This window comes from Phocoena sinus, chromosome 16 (assembly GCF_008692025.1).
Source record: "Phocoena sinus isolate mPhoSin1 chromosome 16, mPhoSin1.pri, whole genome shotgun sequence".
Taxonomy (NCBI): domain Eukaryota; kingdom Metazoa; phylum Chordata; class Mammalia; order Artiodactyla; family Phocoenidae; genus Phocoena; species Phocoena sinus.
This window is the reverse complement of record NC_045778.1, coordinates 50,927,542-50,947,352: the sequence shown is the minus strand read 5'-3', so window position 1 is coordinate 50,947,352 and position 19,811 is coordinate 50,927,542. Positions and strand designations below refer to the sequence as shown.

At 37.9% G+C, this 19,811-nt stretch overlaps 2 protein-coding genes across 4 annotated transcripts in view; one reads left to right on the top strand and one right to left on the bottom strand.

Annotated features, from left to right (window-relative positions):
• The window catches only part of KIF11 (kinesin family member 11), a 50,080-nt gene extending 33,800 nt beyond the window's left edge, over positions 1-16,280 (bottom strand). Inside the window, exons 1-10 of one of the 3 annotated variants that reach the window (XR_004346308.1) lie at positions 15,953-16,253; positions 11,948-12,080; positions 11,622-11,719; positions 11,455-11,533; positions 10,546-10,731; positions 10,250-10,374; positions 7,720-7,810; positions 6,923-7,165; positions 5,436-5,531; positions 1,856-1,944 (exon numbers count right to left, since the gene is read on the bottom strand). Coding sequence is in view for 2 of the 3 variants with exons in the window: in XM_032609113.1 (XP_032465004.1) it covers positions 1,856-1,944; positions 5,436-5,531; positions 6,923-7,165; positions 7,720-7,810; positions 10,250-10,374; positions 10,546-10,731; positions 11,455-11,533; positions 11,622-11,719; positions 11,948-12,080; positions 15,953-16,029 (1,217 nt within the window). In the remaining variant the exon portion in view is untranslated. Of the gene's footprint in view, positions 1-1,855; positions 1,945-5,435; positions 5,532-6,922; positions 7,166-7,719; positions 7,811-10,249; positions 10,375-10,545; positions 10,732-11,296; positions 11,411-11,454; positions 11,534-11,621; positions 11,720-11,947; positions 12,081-15,952 lie in introns of those variants that run through there. The other 2 variants (XM_032609113.1, XM_032609114.1) reach the window with 2 other exon arrangements.
• Positions 16,281-16,389: 109 nt separating this feature from the next.
• The window catches only part of IDE (insulin degrading enzyme), a 123,919-nt gene continuing 120,497 nt past the window's right edge, over positions 16,390-19,811 (top strand). Inside the window, exon 1 of the mRNA XM_032608287.1 lies at positions 16,390-16,452. The gene's annotated coding sequence lies outside the window, so the exon portion shown is untranslated. The remainder of the gene's footprint in view (positions 16,453-19,811) is intronic.

The window sequence follows — 19,811 nt, the reverse complement described above, 5'->3', positions numbered from 1 at the left end:
CTGGTTGCCTACTAAGCACCTATTTCCAGCATCCAGATTTCCTCTGGGGAATTACTCTCCCCTGACTGCACAGCAGCCAACCTGTATGGGGGGTGGGTGGGGGGCCTAATCCATCCCTAAATCCAGGGAATAAGCCTGACTGGCTCAAGACAATCAGGGAAATTCAACTCCTTTGCCTTTGTATTGGTTCATACAAGGACATAACTGAGGACTAAACTAATCAACAAGTGATGTTCCCCTGGCCAGTTTTGATGGTTAAAGGACAGGCAGCTTCTCATCCACATGAGAATGAATGAGAGAAGGTAGCTGTTCTGCTGCTGACCATCTCCCCTGATGAACAGAGCCAGCCCTAGAAGAAAGTTACCACTCAGGACAGGAAACAGGATCCTTGAGTTACTGGACTAAATGTCCTTGCTGTTTTAAGTCAGTTTAAGTTGGGTTTTCTAGCATTCTGATACCAAACTTAAAATATAAAATGTTTTTATTGAATAAGATATAACATATAAAAAATATTAAAATGATAGAAATAGGGACACCTGTAAAGTGAACACTTGAAAAAAAATAATGCAGCACTAGTGTGTATGGTAGAGGAGTATATCTGAAAACCAGAGAAACAGAAAAAAGACAACATTTTAAAATATCAAGTTTAAGAATTAAGTGCAAATTTACAAAAGATTTTTGTAAAAATGTTTTTGCCAACTGGGTATGGGCCATGAAAGGAACAAACAAAACTAAAGTCACATAGGAAGAATGAAAGGAGAATTATTGTTTAATACCCTACAACACACAATATAAATTTGAGCATTTGTAAAACTAACATATGAACAACAATCAGGAGGATATAGCACATTATGGTAATTGAAAATAAATGGAAAAAATGAGTTTATTAAATGATTTATATACCATTAGAATGATCATGTAATATAACATCTATAAAAGAGTAAAAGGTTATATTAAAATGCTTTTGGTTATTATCAAAAATGCCCTGTGAAAGTCACCCTCCTTAGTATCAAGGATAAACGCATTCAGGAATTTTCAAGTTATAATCCTTAGCATCCCACTCGCCTTCTGCCTCTGTTATTATTGTTGTTTCTACATAAAGCTTCAGTAGAAACTTTCCTTGAAACAAACTACTCCAGGGTTAAAAAGTGAACAGAGGGACTTCCCTGGTGGTCCAGTGGTTAAGAATCCGCCTTTCAATGCAGGGGATGCGGGTTCAAGCCCTGGTCAGGGAACTAAGATTCCACATGCTGAGGGGCAACTAAGCCCGCATGCCACAACTACTGAGCCTGTGTGCCACAACTAGAGAGAAGCCCATGTGCCACAACTAAGATCCTGCATGCCGCAACAAAGACCCGACGCAGCCAAATAAATAAATAAGTATTTAAAAAAAAAAGTGAACAGATTAGTGGTTGCCAGGGGTTAGGGATCATTGGGGAAGAAGGGTTAATGAATATGACTACAGAGGGGTAGCAAGAGCAAGATGTTTGTAATGATAGGATAAATCTGCATCTTAACTGTAGAACTATAGCAAATCTACAAATGCGATAAAATGAGGTAGAATTATACGCACACATTGTACTAGTGTCAGTTTCCCAGTTTTGATACTGTACAAACAGTTACTTAAGATGTGGGAAACTGGGTGAAAAATACATAGGACCTCTGTACTCTTCTTACAACTTCATATGAATCTGTCATTATCTAAAAATAAAGTTACATAAAAAGAGTTTTAAACTGTTTCATAACTACTTGTTAATGTCAAAATGAAAAGAAGCATCTATAGGAGGCACTTCAAACAGCCTATTACCAGAAAATGCTTACTTTTAGAAATTAATTCCCATAGCCAAGGGCTTACCTGAAATTTTCTTCAGAAATGTACACTCCATTTTTTTCACGGGCTGCAGCAAGATCTCGTTTCAGACGCTCTATCTCTTCTGTATACTCCTATGCAAGAAGAATGTCATGTCAGTGTAACACTTCAGTTTGGGGAAGATATGCAATAAATAAAACAAAGTTAGCCCTCCTATGTTTTTTAAAGCATAAAAATGTATGATAAAAAGTCACAACCATACTTTTTATTCAGTATTAATCTGTTTAGAATAAAGTGTTTCAACAGCTTCCAAAACTCCTTTAAATGCACTCATTATAAAAATACAGGCTTCTGAAGAAAAAACACAACCTCCAGTACCCAGGTTGGTCTCTAAATAGTATCTCACATTAAAAGGAACCAGGATTTCTTAGAGAATTGTCTGACTCTAGGACTGGGGCAAGAAACATTCAGGATGAACCTACAACATCTTGTCAAACAAAATAGGAAGAAAGCCAAAGAAGCCTAGGCTAGTGAAAAGGACTCAAGAACCCACTTAAGAGGTACCCACTGACCAAAGGCGGGACAGTTTGAACATCAGTGAGGATATTATAACTACAATTGTAGTTAATATAACTACAATTGGTAAGCACAAATATTTTAAGTCCATGAGTTTATAATGATATTAAGAAAGCTGGGAAACCAACTCATTACTCTCAAAACTGTCAAAGGAAATGAATCAAGCATTTGTCCTGCCTTTCCTATAAGAATTATACCCTTGGGTAGCTGAGGGAAAGTTCCTCTTTATAGAGGTAGTCCAGCAATCAACTAAGAAAGAATAATTGAATTAGAAAATTATCATTTTGCGATCGTTAAAGAACTAATGGATCAAGTCACTTGAATATAATCAATTCCCCTCAAAAAGAGAAAGAACCACGTTCTGTGCTTCCTAGTGGGAGAACATACCACCACCTATGAACTAGTTTGGCCAAAAATATATAAATAAATAAAACCTGAATCTATCAAGCCTCAAAATCCAACTACCAATTTATAGAAAATATGAAGAATAGAACATGTCAAGATAGTACAGGAAACTTCTACAGGACAATACAGATACTTCCACAAATACATTATATGAGGGAAAGTAGATGGAAGAAGAACCAATGTATTGAAACCTAAAGATAGATCAAAAAGTTGCAAAGGGTAAACCTTAATTAGATCCTAAAACAAACTATTAAAAATATACACTGAAACAATTGAAAATTTTAAAATGACCGAATATTTTATCATCTTAAAGAATTACTGTTAAATATTTTAGATTTAATAATAACATTAGGGTTCAAAATTTCAAGTGTCTAAATAAAATTAATGCTTATAAAAGAGCCTGGCATTTTTATAACAATGAATATAAAATCACTGTAGTTTTCCTCAGGTCCTGACAATTTTGAGGCTCTTTATGAAAAAAGAGGTTTTCTCAAATAAACTTCCTTTAAACTGATTCCAAGAGGTATTACACTGCTGTACACCTGAAATTAACACAACATTGTAAAATCAACTATACTCCAATAAAAATTTTTTTTAAAAAGCTACAGTAATTAAAACTGTATATTAGTGGAGGGACAGACATAAATCAATGGAACAGAATAGAAAGCCCAGACATGTGCCCACACAAATATAGCCAACTGATTTTTCACAATGGTGCAAAATCAGTTTAATGGAGAAAACATAGCTTTTTCAACAAAGAATGCTAAAGCCATCCAGACACCCCACAGGTGAAAAAAAATGTACCTTGATCTAAGTCTTACGCCTTATACAAAAATCAACTCAAAATGGATCATGAAATTAAATGTGAGATGTAGAAATACAAAACCTTCATTTAAAAAAAAAAAAAAGGAAAAAATCTTCAGGATCTAGAGGTAGGCAAAGAGTTCTTGCAATTGACACCAAAAACACAATGCATAAAAGAAAAAAATTGACAAATTAGACCACATCGAAATTATAAACACTTGCTCTGCAAAAGCCCATAAGAAGAGGATGAGAAGACAAGTACAGCCTGGGGGATAATAATTGCAAACCACGTTTGTGACAAAGGACTAGTATGTAGAATATATTAAAAACTTTCAAACCACCACAACAACAAATAGTCCAATTAGAAAATGGGCCTAAAAACATGAACAGACATTTTACCAAAGAGGGTAACAAACAGCAAATAAGGACATGAAAAGACGTTCAACATCATTAGCCAGTACAGAAATGTAAGTTAAAACCACAGTGAGATATTATTTATTACCTATCATACGCATCAGAATGATTAAAATAAAAAATAGTTACAACACCAAATGCTGGTAAGGATGTGGAGAAACTAGATGACTCATACATTGCTAGTGGGAATGTAAAATGGTATAGCCGCTCTGGAAAACAGCTTGGCAGTTCCTTAAAAACTTATCATTCAATTACCATACAACACAACAATTATACTCTTGGGCAATCATCCCAGAAAAATGAAAATTTATGTGTACACAAATTACTGTAAACAAATGATCAAAGCAGTTTTATTTATAATTGTGAAAAATTGAAATCAGCCCATATGTCTTTCAACAGGTGAATCTGACAACTGTATGTATGGTATACACATACCATGGAATATTCCTCAGCACTAAAAAGAAAAATCTATTGATATGCACAAGTCAGGTGAACCTCCAGGGAATTATGCTGAGCGAAAAAAAGGCAATCCCAAAAGTTTGCATACTATACGATTCCATTCAATAACACTTTTGAAATGGCAAAGGTTTAGAAATAGAGTACAGATAGTGGATAGCAGAGATTAGGGACGGGAGGTGAAAGTGGGAAGGAAAAGATTATAAAAGGGCAATGAGGAATCCTTATTATGACGGAACTGTTCAGTATCTTGACTGTGGTGGTGGCTCCATGAACCTACACATGTGACAAAATTGTATAGCATTAACTAAACACACACACGTGAATACAAGGAAAATTGGGGAATAAGATCAGTGAGTTGTTATTAATGTCAATATCCCTATGGTGATTTTTTACTATATTGTTTGATAAAATGTACAAAGGATCTCTCTGTATTATTTCTTCCAACTGCATGTGAATCTACAGTTACCTCAATAAATCTTCAATTAAATAAAAAAAAAAAACTATTACCAAGAAAAGGAAAAGACAAGCCAGACTGGGAGGAAATATTTACAAATCTCATAAAGGGTTTGTATCAAGAAGATATGAACAACTCTTTACAACTTAATAAAAAGACAACCCAATTAAAAATTGGGCAAAGGATTTAGTAGACATTTCACATAAAAGATATACAAATGCATAATAAACATGTGAAGATGCTCAATATCATTATTCATTAGGGAACTGCTAATTAAAACTTCCTTGAAGCACCATTATATACTTAAATTTTGCTGACTTGATAGAGCTGGTAAAGTCAACATATTAGCATTAGAAAAAACATTTTAACACATAGGGTATTTAGTTCAAATCATTAGATGAAAAGCCTTACCATAGGCAATTTAATAAATTTTTTTAACAATTATCTACTTCAGCTCCTCATTTTCACATTTGTCAAACAAGATTACATTACTCCACAAAAATTCACAAATACCTTAATCAGAGCTTTTTTGGTGAGTTTCTGGTTAACTTCAGGCTTATTGAGTATGTTCTTTGCTCTGTGAGCATATTCCAATGTACTCAGAGTTTCCTGTGATGAAAAGAAAAGGCCAATTACTGAAAATACTAATTTTCAACAAGAGAAGCCACCGCAATGAGAAGCCCACGCACCGCAACAAAGAGGACTCCTGGCTCACCACAACTAGAGAAAGCCCGCGTGCAGCAAAGAAGACCCAACGCAGCCAAAACTAAATAAATAAAATTAATTTTAAAAAAATGTTTAGACTTAGATTTTGGTGATAGTTGCACAGCTCTGTGAATACAGTAAAATCACTGAACTATATACTTTTAATGGGTGAATTTTATGGTATGTGAATTATATCCCAATAAAGATATTTTTTTAAATGAAAGGGGAGTTAGAGACCTTATAAAAGCTTTTCCTGATTCCATTTAAAGCACATAACCCAATATAAGATTTTACCATCTTTGTTGTTTCTCTTGGTTTTCCTACCTGTTCCCACACATCCAACCCCATCTTCAGTGCTCTCTAAGCAGCCTCTAAAACAGCAGCGTTCACTTAACCCATTCTAAGTCCTCAATTAGACCATCCACTGCTAATGACCACAGCAATTTTCTTTGAAGACTGTGTGGAAAAATGCAATTAAGTAACTAGTGTGGTTTTTTTTTTAAATTGGGGTATAATTGCTTTATAAAGTTGTGTTAGTTTCTGCTGTACAGCAAAGTGAATCAGCTATATGTATACATATATCCCCTCTTTTTTGGATTTCCTTCCCATTTAGGTCACCAGAGAGCACTGAGTGGAGTTCCCTGTGCCTTACAGTAGTTCTCATTAGTTATCTATTTTATACACAGTAGTGTATATATGTCAATCCCAATTCATCCCACCCACCCCCCTTAAGTAACTATTTATTTTATTTTTTTTTTTTAATTTTTGGCTGCATTGGGTCTTCGTTGCTGTGCGTGGGCTTTCTCTAGTTGCGGCAAGCGGGGGTTATTGTTCGTTGCAGTGTGTGAGCTTCTCATTGCGGTGCCTTCCCTTGTTGCGGGGCACGGGCTCTAGGGTGCGCAGGCTTCATTAGTTGTGGCACGCAGGCTCAGTAGTTGTGGCTCACAGGCTGTAGAGCACAGGCTCAGTAGTTGTGGCACATAGGCTTAGTTGGTCCGCGACATATGGGATCTTCCCAGACCAGGGCTCGAACCCATGTCCCCTGCATTGGCAGGCGGATTCTTAACCACCATGCCCAGGAAGTCCCAGTAAGCAGTTTTTTAAGATTAAAAATTGCCAGAAAGGAGAAAGACAATTTTTCCAGTGGTGTCCTCCTCTACATGTCCACATGCAATGCTCAGATTCTTTTTACTGTAGTATAGAATGAATGAAGCCAATTGATGAACTTTAAAAATATGTGATATTAAATAAGAATTATAGCTACTACACTTCCGGATACCTTTCAAAGAGCTTACCTCAAGATTGAGAGATGCAGGAGAAACTGTTGCAATTATAGATGTTCTTGTACGTCCCCCAAGAGAGTCCTGGAGGATTCTAGTTAGTTTAGATTCTCGATAAGGAACATGAGGTGTTCTTTCTACAAGAGCAGTAATAACCCTTCCCAAAGTCAACAGGGATTGATTGATATTTCCAGCTTCCCGAGCTCTCTTGTCAACTGCTCCAGAACGTCCAATATTTTCACTTCCTGCAAGATCAACCTTAAATTTAAAAAAATAAAAGTAAGTTCTCAGTCTATTGGATTTGGAATAGAAGACTTTCATTCTCATATTGTACACAAATATATTAAATAGCCAGTAATTTTTCTGTAATTAACAATCCACTACAAACCTAAAAACCCAGTGACTAAAAAAATATTGTCTATAAATACAAACCTTCAAGCTGCTTTATGAGGTGATAAAGAATGAAACATTGGACTAGAACTACCATCTGACCTAGCAATCCCACTTCTGGGTATGTATCCAAAGGAAATGAAATCACGATCTCAAAGAAATATCAGCACTCCCACGTTCATTGCATTATTCACAATAACCAAGGTATGAAACAGCCTTAGTAACCATTGATGAATGAACAGATAAAGAAGATGTGATGTGATACACACATACACACTTGAATATTATTCAGCCATGAGAAAGGATATCCTGCCACGCTGTACATTTTAAATACTTAATTTTATTTGGCAATTATGCCTCAATAAAACTAGAAAAAAAAACCCAGAAAGAATGAAACAGTGGTTATTAAGGTTGATGCTTACCAAGTTCAACTTTCCAATTTTAACAAGCTCCTCTCCATCAGTTGTAGTTTCTTTCATATGTATGGTAACAGAGAAAACTGAGTGGGAACGACTAGAAAACAAGACCAAGTTGCCCAGTCATTATACAGAACATTATTTGCTTTCTATAAAATATTGAAAACAGCAAAGAAAGATCTAAATCCACCAGGGTAGAAAAAGATAGTATCAGAGAAGATACCAATAAGATTTTGGAAGACAGTGGATGAATAGAATGCTAGGTTTTTGTTTTCTTCTACCTGCCCCCCGCAGGGGAGATCCCAAAAGGGAAGGATTGCAATCGATCTTTCTATTTATAAGAACCACTTGAGGGGCTTCCGTGGTGGCGCAGTGGTTAAGAATCCGCCTGCCAATGCAGGGGACACGGGTTTGAGCCCTGGTCCAGGAAAATTCCACATGCTGCAGAGCAACTAAGCCCGTGCACCACAACTACTGAGCCTGCGCTCTAGAGCCCGAGAGCCACAACTACTGAGCCCGCGCGCCTAGAGCCTGTGCTCCGCAATAAGAGAAGCCGCTACAATGAGAAGCCCGCACACCGCAACGAAGAGTAGCCCCCGCCGCAACTAGAGAAAAGCCCACGCACAGCAATGAAGACCCAACGCAGCCAAAAATAAAAAATTTTTTTTAAAAAAGAACCACTTGAAATATGTCATTACCATAAATTCAAACAGCACCAGGCAAGCCATCTGATTACTCCCCTTCAAAGCCAATTGTTCTAAAAGTACATTGCTCTGCTTTGAGAATGTCATCAAAGATAGGTAGCTCCTTCCACTGAACAGCAGAAATTAGTAAACAGTATTTACCAAAACACTACAAGATAATCACTGCTAGACTATAAAGTTTTCCAAAGTCTGTCTTATGCTGTATATTGACATTCAACTTTTATCTGAGAGATATCAAAATCATATAGACAACCAAAGATGTCATTCCTTTCTGCATCAATGACATTTGGCATATGGTAATTTTTAATTTCCTCATTTGTACTTTTCACGTTACTTGGAAAATTTTACAATAAGAATCATTTTTACAAAATTATTTGAATTATTTTATATAACAGAAAAGAGGAAGGGCACATGGAAAAATATAAACTATAGATTTGAATTATAATATGCATCTCATGTTCTCCTACCATAATTTACCCATTCCTAATTGAAGATTATGGAATTAATGCAATTAAACACAAAAGTCAACTCTGATTTTGGAAAAGTGAATTACGTTTTCCTTCTCTTTATCACATACATTCATAAGAAGAGATCTTTATTCCAGTCTATGTACGAAAAAGGGAATCCTTAATTATTCGAATTTACAGAATAGGAATTTTATATTTCAGAGAAAAGTATTTAGAGAAAAGAAATTTTGTTAAGTTCATTCCTCCAAATTCTAAATAAAGTTATAAACCAATCATTTAATGAAAATGGAAATTTCATTCTATGATTGGTTTATAACTTAAGTTTTTAAATGGAAAGCTATTATAGGAAAATTTAATTAAAATTGTAATAGCACACATAATTCCATGATCTTAATTACTTTCATCTTATGCTATTTTTCTTCTTTCTTTAAATGCATACATATTTTTACAGAGTTGCAATTATAATCGTTATAGCATATTGTAGAAATGTCCAACTATAAGAGAGCAAAGAAACGAGAGCCCTAAAAGTCATTTTGTAGCTCAGGGAAAATGATATTCAGATAAGTTTAACTACCTGAAGAAACATATTTAGTTAACTGCAGAACTGGAACTAAACACAAATATCTAACTCCTAATCCATAGCTCTTTCAATTACATTCTGATGTTTCCTTCAAAGACTAGCAGAAAAAAAATCACCTCTGACTTAGTGAACTGCATTTGGAGAGTTTGGGATGCATCCTATAAGGGGTACTATCAAATATGCCCTTCTCCTCTTAAAAGCCAGTGTTAGTGACCATTTGTCTTCCTACATTAAAATGAAGCCATTTGGAAAAAAAAAAAAAAAATCACGTTGCACAACCTAAATATATAAAAAATTTGTCATTTATACCTCAATAAAGCTGGAAAAAAATAAAATAAAGTCATTTGATTTTCCTCTAATCCTTACTCAAATCAGGGGTTTTCAAACTGTGTTCTCAGTATACTGAGAAGCTCCAGAAAAGTGCTCAGGGCAAACCTTCCTAAGGCTGAGGAGGTCAGCCTCTGAGCATCCTACTGCCAAATCAACTACAGCAACCACATTTTAATCTGGGCTCCCATGCATAATTTCATTTGGGAAAAGAAATCTTCTCCTTTAAAAGACTTAATACTTCTGCTCAAGTTCAACTTGTCTTTGTTCTCCTTTCAACATTCTCCCAACATTGGTGCTCTCCCTATAAATCTCAAGCCAATTACTAAGGCATGCAATCTAGCATACAATCTAGACGTGTGACTCACATACCTTAACTCACCCCACTGTGATTCCCCAAGTTCATAATTCTTCTTAAAAAGGAAATGGAGCGGTGGGGGAAACAATGGCTTTCTCACCTAGAGTAGGCATTCATCAAAGTTGCTGCAGTTGTCCTTTTTGCTGCCCCCTTCTCCAAAATTTGATAGACTTCATCCTTGTTGTGTACTGTAATTTCTTCTAAACCTTTGATTATCACTCCCCTCTGACAAAATATCAAAAAAGCATCCATTAGATTGGTTTTAAAATATATATATATATATATATATATATATATATATATATATATATATATATATATATATATATATATAGACTTCCCAAAGTATCACACATTAACATTTGGAGTCATTTCATTCTCAAAAACTGAAGTTACCTTGTTACGGGGATCATCAAACATCTGTAGTCTCTCAGAAACGTCAGAAGATGGATTAAGGAGATCAAAAAGCTCTTCATTATAGATTTCCAACAGTGACACTTTGACTGAAAATTCAGTACCATTATCAGTAAGTTTCTCAAAAATCTGATGAAGAGTACGTGGAATTATACCAGCCAAAGGATCCTGAAATTGTAACATTAATAAAGACTTTAAAGAATGCCAGTTACTGCAATAGTTAAAACACATATAACAAGGGCCTCCTTTATAGTATATTTAAACATAAGTATGTCAAAACAGGTTTAAAAACAAAACTAACCTGTTGGAGAAGCCAAGCCATTTACAACAGTCTGTTTAATAGTAATTATTCTTCCTTACACCTTCCACAAATCTGTCATTCCTGTCAGCCACTTTATGCCTGAGCATTACACAGAAACCAATTGAACCAAGCTACTTATAAAGCCAATTTCAATAATCCTTTCCAAATTTTCTCATGAGAACATAACACCATCATTTTAATCAGAAGTGGTTCATCTAACAGTATATTCTCTAATTCTGACTAACTTTATGATACTAACTCCCGCACTGCAAGGTTTTCCCCTTCAAGCCCTACTCACATTCCACTTTCCCACAATAGTCTGCTCCAACTATTCTCTCCGAAACAGACCGTTCTCTTAACACTTAACTGTGCCATATGTATTGCTCCTCTCTCTCCCAATAAGAATGTATGTTTCTTAAACAAAAGCCATACCATATACTTTAATTTTACTGTAGTAGTAGTTTATCCTAAATTCATGTTTGACATGGGTACTCTGATCTTTTCCATTTCAAGACAGGCCTTCAACCAAGTTTTATTTGGATATACTTCAGCCACTTTAGAGACAGAAGTCTGTTATAAACAATAAATACCTCCTCCCAAGTATATTCTTCATTAGGTGACCTTTCACCTTCCATTGTAAAGGTTTTTCCAGTGCCAGTTTGGCCATATCTGTGAAAATTAACAAAAGTGTTAAACAAAAGAACGAATACATGCATCTAAACCTTTTCATCAATTTGAAAAATAGTGTTTCACTCACGCAAAAATAGTGCAGTTATAGCCCATAATAACTTCATCCAGAATTGGACAAACGACACTTCGATAAACGTCAATTTGTTTAGTAGATGCTCCAAAAACCTATCCAAAAAAAAAAGGCATTTCTTAAAAAAAAAAACACTTCAGAATTACTTTAATAATTTTGTTTTTAATATATTAACTTATTCAGCCCACTAGAAACCATTTGACAACTTAAAGGATAAACTGAAATTTGTAACTATACACTAGAACCTACAGAAAATATGTGTACTAGGATAACTTTACATTAGTGAATAATAAAGAAGTAGAAGCATTTTAGGAAGTAAGTACCATATCAAAAGTATATGTTTTCCTTGAACTTTTGTCGGCCAATCCTCCAGTTCGTACACTAACTTCTTTCCGTATGTGATCACATTCTACTACAGAATGGGCATTAACTTTCCGCTCTGCCAAATTAAATGGTCTGTAAAAAGAAACACAGAAGGTTATTCAAGAACTCTTAGTTATCTGGTTATTGATGACATTTTTGTTAATACCTCAGACAAGAACAATGTGAAGCTTTAACTACACTGTTGGTGATAGAGATTAAATGAGGAGTAAATGACACTGCTAAGGCAGACAGCAGAATTTTAAGGGTTTCAATTCCCAGAAATAAAATTAGTTTTTTAAAAAGTTTTGAAAGACATGTACAATTTTGACAGTTTCTTGGAGTAGATGCTAACAGAATTAACTTGTAAAAAATGCCAAACTTATTTTTTAGAATTCTATTTCCACTGTTCTTAGAATCCAGTCAAGTTAGGTTATGATGTAGTAGAAATAACATACCAGATTTGCGTTCAAAATATTAACCTGCCAGTGGATAAATGGCACAAAATAAAAAACAGATTGAAATAATGACTAATACGTTGAGTGCTTACTAGGTGCCAGGTACTCACTGTTCCAAGTGCTTCACATGTATTAACTGTTTGTCCTCACAGCACTGTGAGGTCTAGTGGGGAACAGTGACATAAAACAAGTGATTATAAGAGAGGTGATGTTTAGAAAGGGTACATAAAAGGTAGGAACATACAGCAAAAGTTTAATGTGGCCTTAATTGGGACAGGGTGGGATAGGGGAGAGGCATGGGTGATGGGAAAGACTCCCTGTGAAGTAATCTAAGATAATAAATGCCTCCTTAGGCATTTCAGTAGAGTGAGGACTCTCCATCCAGTCTGCTTGGGCAATGTAGCCCTTTGTGCCTGTCTTCTCATTTGAAAATTAAGGTTGGTAATAGTACCAACCTCACAGTGTAGGGAAAGAAATCCTGTTTAATTTATTGTTTCCCCAGTGTCTACTACTATGCTTAGCACACAGTAGGCATGCAAATATCTGTTATACTACACTGCTTAATAAATGTCATCCTAAGGGGAATGATGGGAAAGCTAAAAAGAACCATAGTCCACAGAATAGCATCCATAAGATATGGATATACTTAACGCACATCTGGGCCAAAGGGAAAGGTGTACTCTTGACCTGAGTTCATTTTTCCCATTCATTATCACATACTATGACAGGAAGCACCAGATAGGAAATTATCTTTCCCCTCATTACTAGACGAACCAAGTTGCTATTTATTTTAAGAAGGATACCTCAATGTCCTCTGGCATGCCCCACCCCCTAGCATGTTTGACCGGTCAGAAGACCAAATTTGTGATCCTGGGAAATTTAACTCAGTAACTTCCAAGTAATATCTGGTCATGCTGTCATTTGTCAAATGTACTGAAACCTACACAATGCACCTAAGTCACAGTATGCAGTATTATTAAAAGTTCAACAAAATTAGGTCAAAACCAACTTGTACTGAGGTAGGACAAAAGTATCAAGTGGAATGAATTCCTCTCATATGGTTAAAGCTTTTCCAATTGGTCTAATCTCTTGCCTGGATGTGTGATTAAGTTACCAAATGAATACCATTCAAGCTGTCAGGGCAGAGTAGTAGAAATTCACACAAATCACACATTCCTAAGAGTTATCAAAGCTCCCAGAGAAGCTTAAGGGACTGTTTGCACTGCAATAAAGAGTGCTGCTAAGCAACTATTTTCCTATCCAGACTTCTTTAATTAGATATTGCAAGGTTTCTGCTGATGACACTAGCAAACCCATCAATTTTAGTTGGCCTCAATACAGTATATTAAAATTCAAACAACCAAAATGGTAAACAAAGACTGAGGATTTAAAAAAAAAAAGTCGTGTCCAGCAGACTTTTTGAATGAATTGCTAAATCCATTCATTCATTCCATAAATATTCATAGAGTTGTTGTACAAGTAAAGAACATCATAAAGATTGTATTCATTGTAACCAAGTAATGAAGTCATCTCTCTTCAAATTTTGCTGATCTCTTAGGCTACAATAAACTGTGCCAATTAAAAGTTTAAAACTGGGGGAAAAAGGCTTCCCTGGTGGCACAGTGATTAAGAATCTGCCTCCCAATGCAAGAGACACAGGTTCGAACCCTGGTCCAGGAAGATCCCACATGACACGGAGCAACTAAGCCCGTGCACCACAACTACTGAGCCTGCACTCTGGAGCCCGTGAGCCACAACTACTGAAGCCTGCATGCCTACAGTCCGTGCTCCACAAGAGAAGCCACCGCAATGAGAAGCCCACACACCGCAATGAAGTGTAGCCCCCGCTCACTGCAACTAGGGAAAGCCTGTGGGCGCAGCAGCAAAGACCCAACGCAGCCAAAAATAAATAAATTTAATAAATTAAAATAAAAAAAAAAACGGGGGAAAAAATCAGAGAAGAGTATGTGACAGAAACCACATGTGGCCTGCAAAGCCTAAAATATTTACTATCTGGGCCCTTTACAGAAAAGATTTGACAACCTCCGAGGGCCTAAGTTGTTTATTTAGTAAAGTTTAAGGACATGTTTCCATTAAGAAGGCTATTTGAAAAAGAAAAAGAAAAGGCTAACTTGAAAAGAAAAACATCTCTTTATACTGAAGTTATTGTAAACATTAGACACAACCTAAGCACTTTTCATTAGTGATAAAGTAAAAGAAATCTCTTTTAAGTTAAGCCTTGAAATGTATGGAGATAATAAACATGAAGTTCAGGATAATGTTTATCTCTTGGGGTAGAGAAAAGGGATGCGGAGGGATACGCTGGGACTGTAGATGTAATCATTGTTCTGTTCCTAATCTGGGTGATGGATACGCAGATGTCTGTTTCATTGTTCTCTATAACTTTTTATAGGTCTGACATATTCTGTAACTAACAAAAAAAATGAAATTAAAGAAAATGAAGCAACACAGAAAAGGTAATACCACTTGACTTTACTAAACGATCAAAATCATCTAAAACTTTGCATTTGAATATAGGCTGTTTTTCTAATCTTCAAAACAAGTAACTATTAGCAGAAGCCCTAGAGTGCAGCTAGAATGTAATTGGCTAGACTTAAGGTTACCACCAAATGTCTTCTACTTTAGAAAGTTAGCTATTACCTTTGATATCTACAACTCAAGTCACCAAAGCTGTGTAGGCAATAACCTAAGAAAGTTTGTTAATACACTTTTTAAATAACCTTTTAATTTTAGAATACATTTGGATTTACAGAAAAGTTTCTGATAGTTGGTAGTTTTTAAAACAACAGCAGCAAAAACAGACATACAAAACACACAAATACCAGTAAACTATGGAGGGCCGCAAGTATCTTCAGGTATGTCCTTCCTCTCCTAGCTCATTTTAAAATTGGGAAGTGATATGGAAACCACTGGGAAATGTAGCAGAACTTAAGTTTTCTCCTTGATCTTAAAAACATAAACTCACTCTACAACTTAATTTTTAAATTTTAAATACAGTGATGTTTACTTGCTTAGTAGGGATTAAGGAAATACTGCATCTAGAATAAAGAGAAGAGGGGACCGATTACGTTTTTAGAGGTGATGGAGAGGATGATAATCCCAACATAAGTGCTAAAACATCTGTAAAGTAGGTGTGCAGTCATCTCCAAACGGACCAACTGCAAGGAGTGACACCTAAATCTTTGTCGACAGTAGTTTTTTTAGAAAAGAACACATTTCACTAAAGAAGGGCGACCAAATTCTCCTTCTCAATAGCAGTTTAAACTATAAACTCAGATATAAATTCCTTTCTTCTGAAAAATAAAGAAAAAATACTAATTTACTCCTCACAGCAACCTGGTGTCATTTTATCAAACAGAACGCAGATAACTATGAAACAGGAAGGTCTGGTCCCTTCAGAAATTGCAAACAAAAGCCCTCTCTCGGACCGCGCAGGAAGGAGCCCTGCAGCAAAGCCCGGGGCTCGGAATCCTGCCAAGCTCGGCCTACCTGCATCTCACCACCACTTGGATGTTCTTCCCCTTCTCATCTTTCTTCTTCGCAGATGAATTCGGCTGAGACGCCATGACGGTCCCCGCCGAAAAATCAAGGCCTGGTCGCGGACTCGGGCGCCGTAGGGCGCGGAGCGGCTCGGCGGCCGGCGCGGACCCGGGTGCCCTCCTCCCCTGTCGGGTGCTGGCGTGGCCGGGGAAATCGCTCTCCACCAGGGACTGTGACTGGCCCCGGCGTCTGTCCTCCACCCGCCCGAGCCTTCGAATCACCAACCTAGTATCCGCCCGAAGCCCAGGAAACCAAGCAACGACTCGGCGCCTCAATTTGAAATAGGAACCGAGTCTCCGGGCCAATTGCAGCGCAGGCGCGCAAGGCACCATGGGACGCGGTGTAGACACCAGATCCCGCTCCCGGGGCGTGGCCCGCTGGAAAGTAAATAGCAGATCCGACCGTGCCCTCCTGGAACTCGTAGTCCAGTGGGAGAGACGCCGGACTTGGTAGTGTCACATTTAAACTTGCTCAATTTGGTCAATTATATCGTGTCTCTAAACCAAAATTTTCTCGTCTTCAAAATGGGAATAATAGCAACCGTCTCAGAGAGCTGTGTGAGAATTAATGAGGTGGTGCGGGTAAATAGCTTAGACTAGAACATGGAAGCGCTCAGGAAGGCTGGCCGTGATTGTAATTGTTATTAGAGAATTGTAAGAGAATGCTGTGGAAGCACAGAAGAGAGAGGTCCAAAGGAAGCCCCTTTCTCGGAGGAAACGTCCAGACTAGTTTTGAAGAATAATTAGGAAGTGTTAAGGCTACCACGGGTACGAAATCGTGATGAAAAGGACACTGAATGTTACTTTAGGACTAGGAATTTATCTTTTAACTGATGAGAAATCGTCATCCCCAAATGATTCCAAGAAAGAAAACAAGATCAGTTTTGCAGTAACTGCTGCAGGCTCAGGGCGCGCTTCCCCCTGTCTACGTGGCGCAGCGTCGGGCAGGGTCTCGAGGATGTTGCGCAAACGCCCGACCCAGTCAGCCTACAAATCCCGGCAGCCCGCGCACCCTGGCCCGGCTCGCACGCAGTGACCGCTGGCTTCCGTAAGGGTACTCTGGGCGTTTCGGCAGTGCTTGGGGTGACTCGACCAGCTTAGGTGTGGGTTCTGGACCCAGGAAATAATGAATCATGGGCCTGTGCCATAGTCGGCTCTGGGAACTGCGCTTCTGGGCCACACTTAGGCCACGGGAACCTAGATATCGTAGTTTCTTTCTTTTTTTAAAAAATTAATTTATTTTTGGCTGCGTTGGGTCTTCGTTGCTGCGTGCGGCTTTTCTCTAGTTGCGGCGAGCGGGGGGTACTATTCGTTGTGGTGCGCGGGCTTCTCATCGCAGTGGCTTCTCTTGTTGCGGATCACGGGGTCTAGGTGCGTGGGCTTCAGTAGTTGTGGTGTGCGGGCTCAGTAGTTGTGGCTCACGGGCTTTAGAGCACAGGCTCAGTAGTTGTGGTGCATGGGCTTAGTTGCTCTGTGGCATGTGAGATCTTCCCAGACCAGGGCTGGAACCCGTGTCCCCTGCATTGGCAGGCGGATTCTTAACCACTGTGCCACCAGGTAAGTCCCAAGATACGTTGTAGTTTCTTAAGTGACAGCCAGGTGGGGTGGAAAGCTCTCAGGCCCCTTTAAGTGTTCCTCTGCTTATTAACCTCCTACATTCCCCCAAGGAAACATCTACATCTACAGCTTAGATGGATTGTCCTCTCCATCCTGCATAGCCAGGTGTCTACTGATATCTCCTCTTAGATGGCTCACCAGCATCTCACAATGGACCTGTCCAAAACAGGTCCCCCCTTTACCCCCCTTACCACCACCCTAATCTTTCTCATTTAGACACGTGGTGCTAACCAGACCTTTGATTCCTTTCTTCTCCCTGTCTAGTGCAGTCCTGTTGCTTTTATCACCTCTGCCCTCCACTCTATTCCAAGTCTCTTTTATGTCTTCCCTGAGTAACTGTCCTTAACAACCTACTTAACAGGTCTCGCTGCTTCTGCTCTTTTGCATTCCCACTGCATTCACTCAGCAAGGGAAGGCTATTTTTTAAAAACGAACAGATTATGCCTTTCATGTACTTTATAACCTTACATTAGCTTCTCATTGTATACCTAGGATAAAATCCAAACTCTTTACCATGTTCTGTAAGGCCCTTGTCAGGAAGGGAAAAATTTCTCCCTTTACCCATGCTGAATTCTTGTTGTTGGACTAATGAAATAGACACAAGATGGATTAACAGGCAGAAAAAACTAATTTTAATTGGAGCACAAGGAGGTCTCATAGAAATGGGACCTAGTAAGTGGCCAAAGCAGGCAGCTTGTAATTTTTAGACAAAGAAACAATAAATTTATGAGAAATTGACAGGACAGAGAAACTTAGTTTGAGGTGCTCAATTAGCAAATAATCTAAACAGTTTAGGCTTGAGGTAGCAAATTAAAGAAGTCACAAAATCTGTTTATATAGGCTTCTTGCCTGAATTCCCTGTCTCTGGCGATAAGGGTGTCCTTTTACCTCTAGATGCAGGGAGTGCACCTTTCACATGAGAGGTTTATTTCCTGCTCACAGGGAGACAGAAGGGTCAAAGTGTCCCTGTGGCAGTGACCCTTTCCTAAGTAACTTTATTTCCAAATCATCAATATGCCACTGAGGTACATTTTGGGGGCAGCCTATCATGGGCCCCAACACCCTCATGATCTGGCCTTGGCCCATACAAACAACTCCAGCCTCTATCCACACAGCTTACTACCATGCTCCAGAACTCCTAAGCTCTTTCCTGCAGCCAGACCTTTGTATTTGCTGTACCATCTCCCTACAACTCTCGTTTGGCTCCTTGCATGGCTTACCCATTCTCATCCTTCAGATCTCAACTCAACTTTCTCTTTAAAAATGCCCTTCTTGACCATTCTATCTAAAACATATTCCTCCTTTAATTTTCTGTCTCAAGATGCTGATTATTTCCTTCATAACACTTACTATAATCTATAGTTACATTGTCACTGTATTGTCTATCTACCTTGCTGGAATGAAAGTTGCCTCAGGGACTGTGTTTTGTTCAATATTCCCCGACCAGGGATGGAACCTGTGCCCCCTGCAGTGGAATCATGGAGTCTTAACCGCCAGGGAAGTCCCTCCCAGTGTCTTGAATGGAGCCTTACACAAAGTAGTCACTAAAAAAATATATGAGTACCTGTAGGAAATTACTTAACCTCTCTCAACCTTGGTTTCCTTGTCTGTAAAATGGAGATAATAATCATTACTATTATTGTAAGAATTAAAATAATAACATGTGTAAAGTACCTGGCACATAATAGGTCAAGAAATGTTAATTTCTTCTCCTTTTCTTTCTCATTAATAAATATCTAAACTATATTTAAGGAATTCCCTGGCAGTCTAGTGGTTAGGACTAAGCACTTTCACTGCTGGGGCCCAGGTTAGATCCCTGTCCAGGAACTAAGGTTCCACAAGACGCGTGGCACGGCCAAAAAAATAAAAAAACAAAAAACAATATTTACATTAGCTGACATTTGGGTTGATGCAAGAAATTCAAGAGTCTCCATTTGTTAATGGTTAGAGCTGCCATTTATCTAGGGCTACCATGTGTCAGACTTTATGAAAGACTTTGTGTGCACCATCTTATTTAATCTTCAGAACAACTCTTTGAAACAGAAACTAGTATTTCTCACTCTTTTATGAATAAACAGGCCAACTAAGTATATTGTCTGTAGTCTACAGCTAATAAATAACAGAGAAGGAACTCAGAATTCTTTCTGATCCCAAATCCCAGATTGTTAACTGCTATCTCCCTCACCTAATTC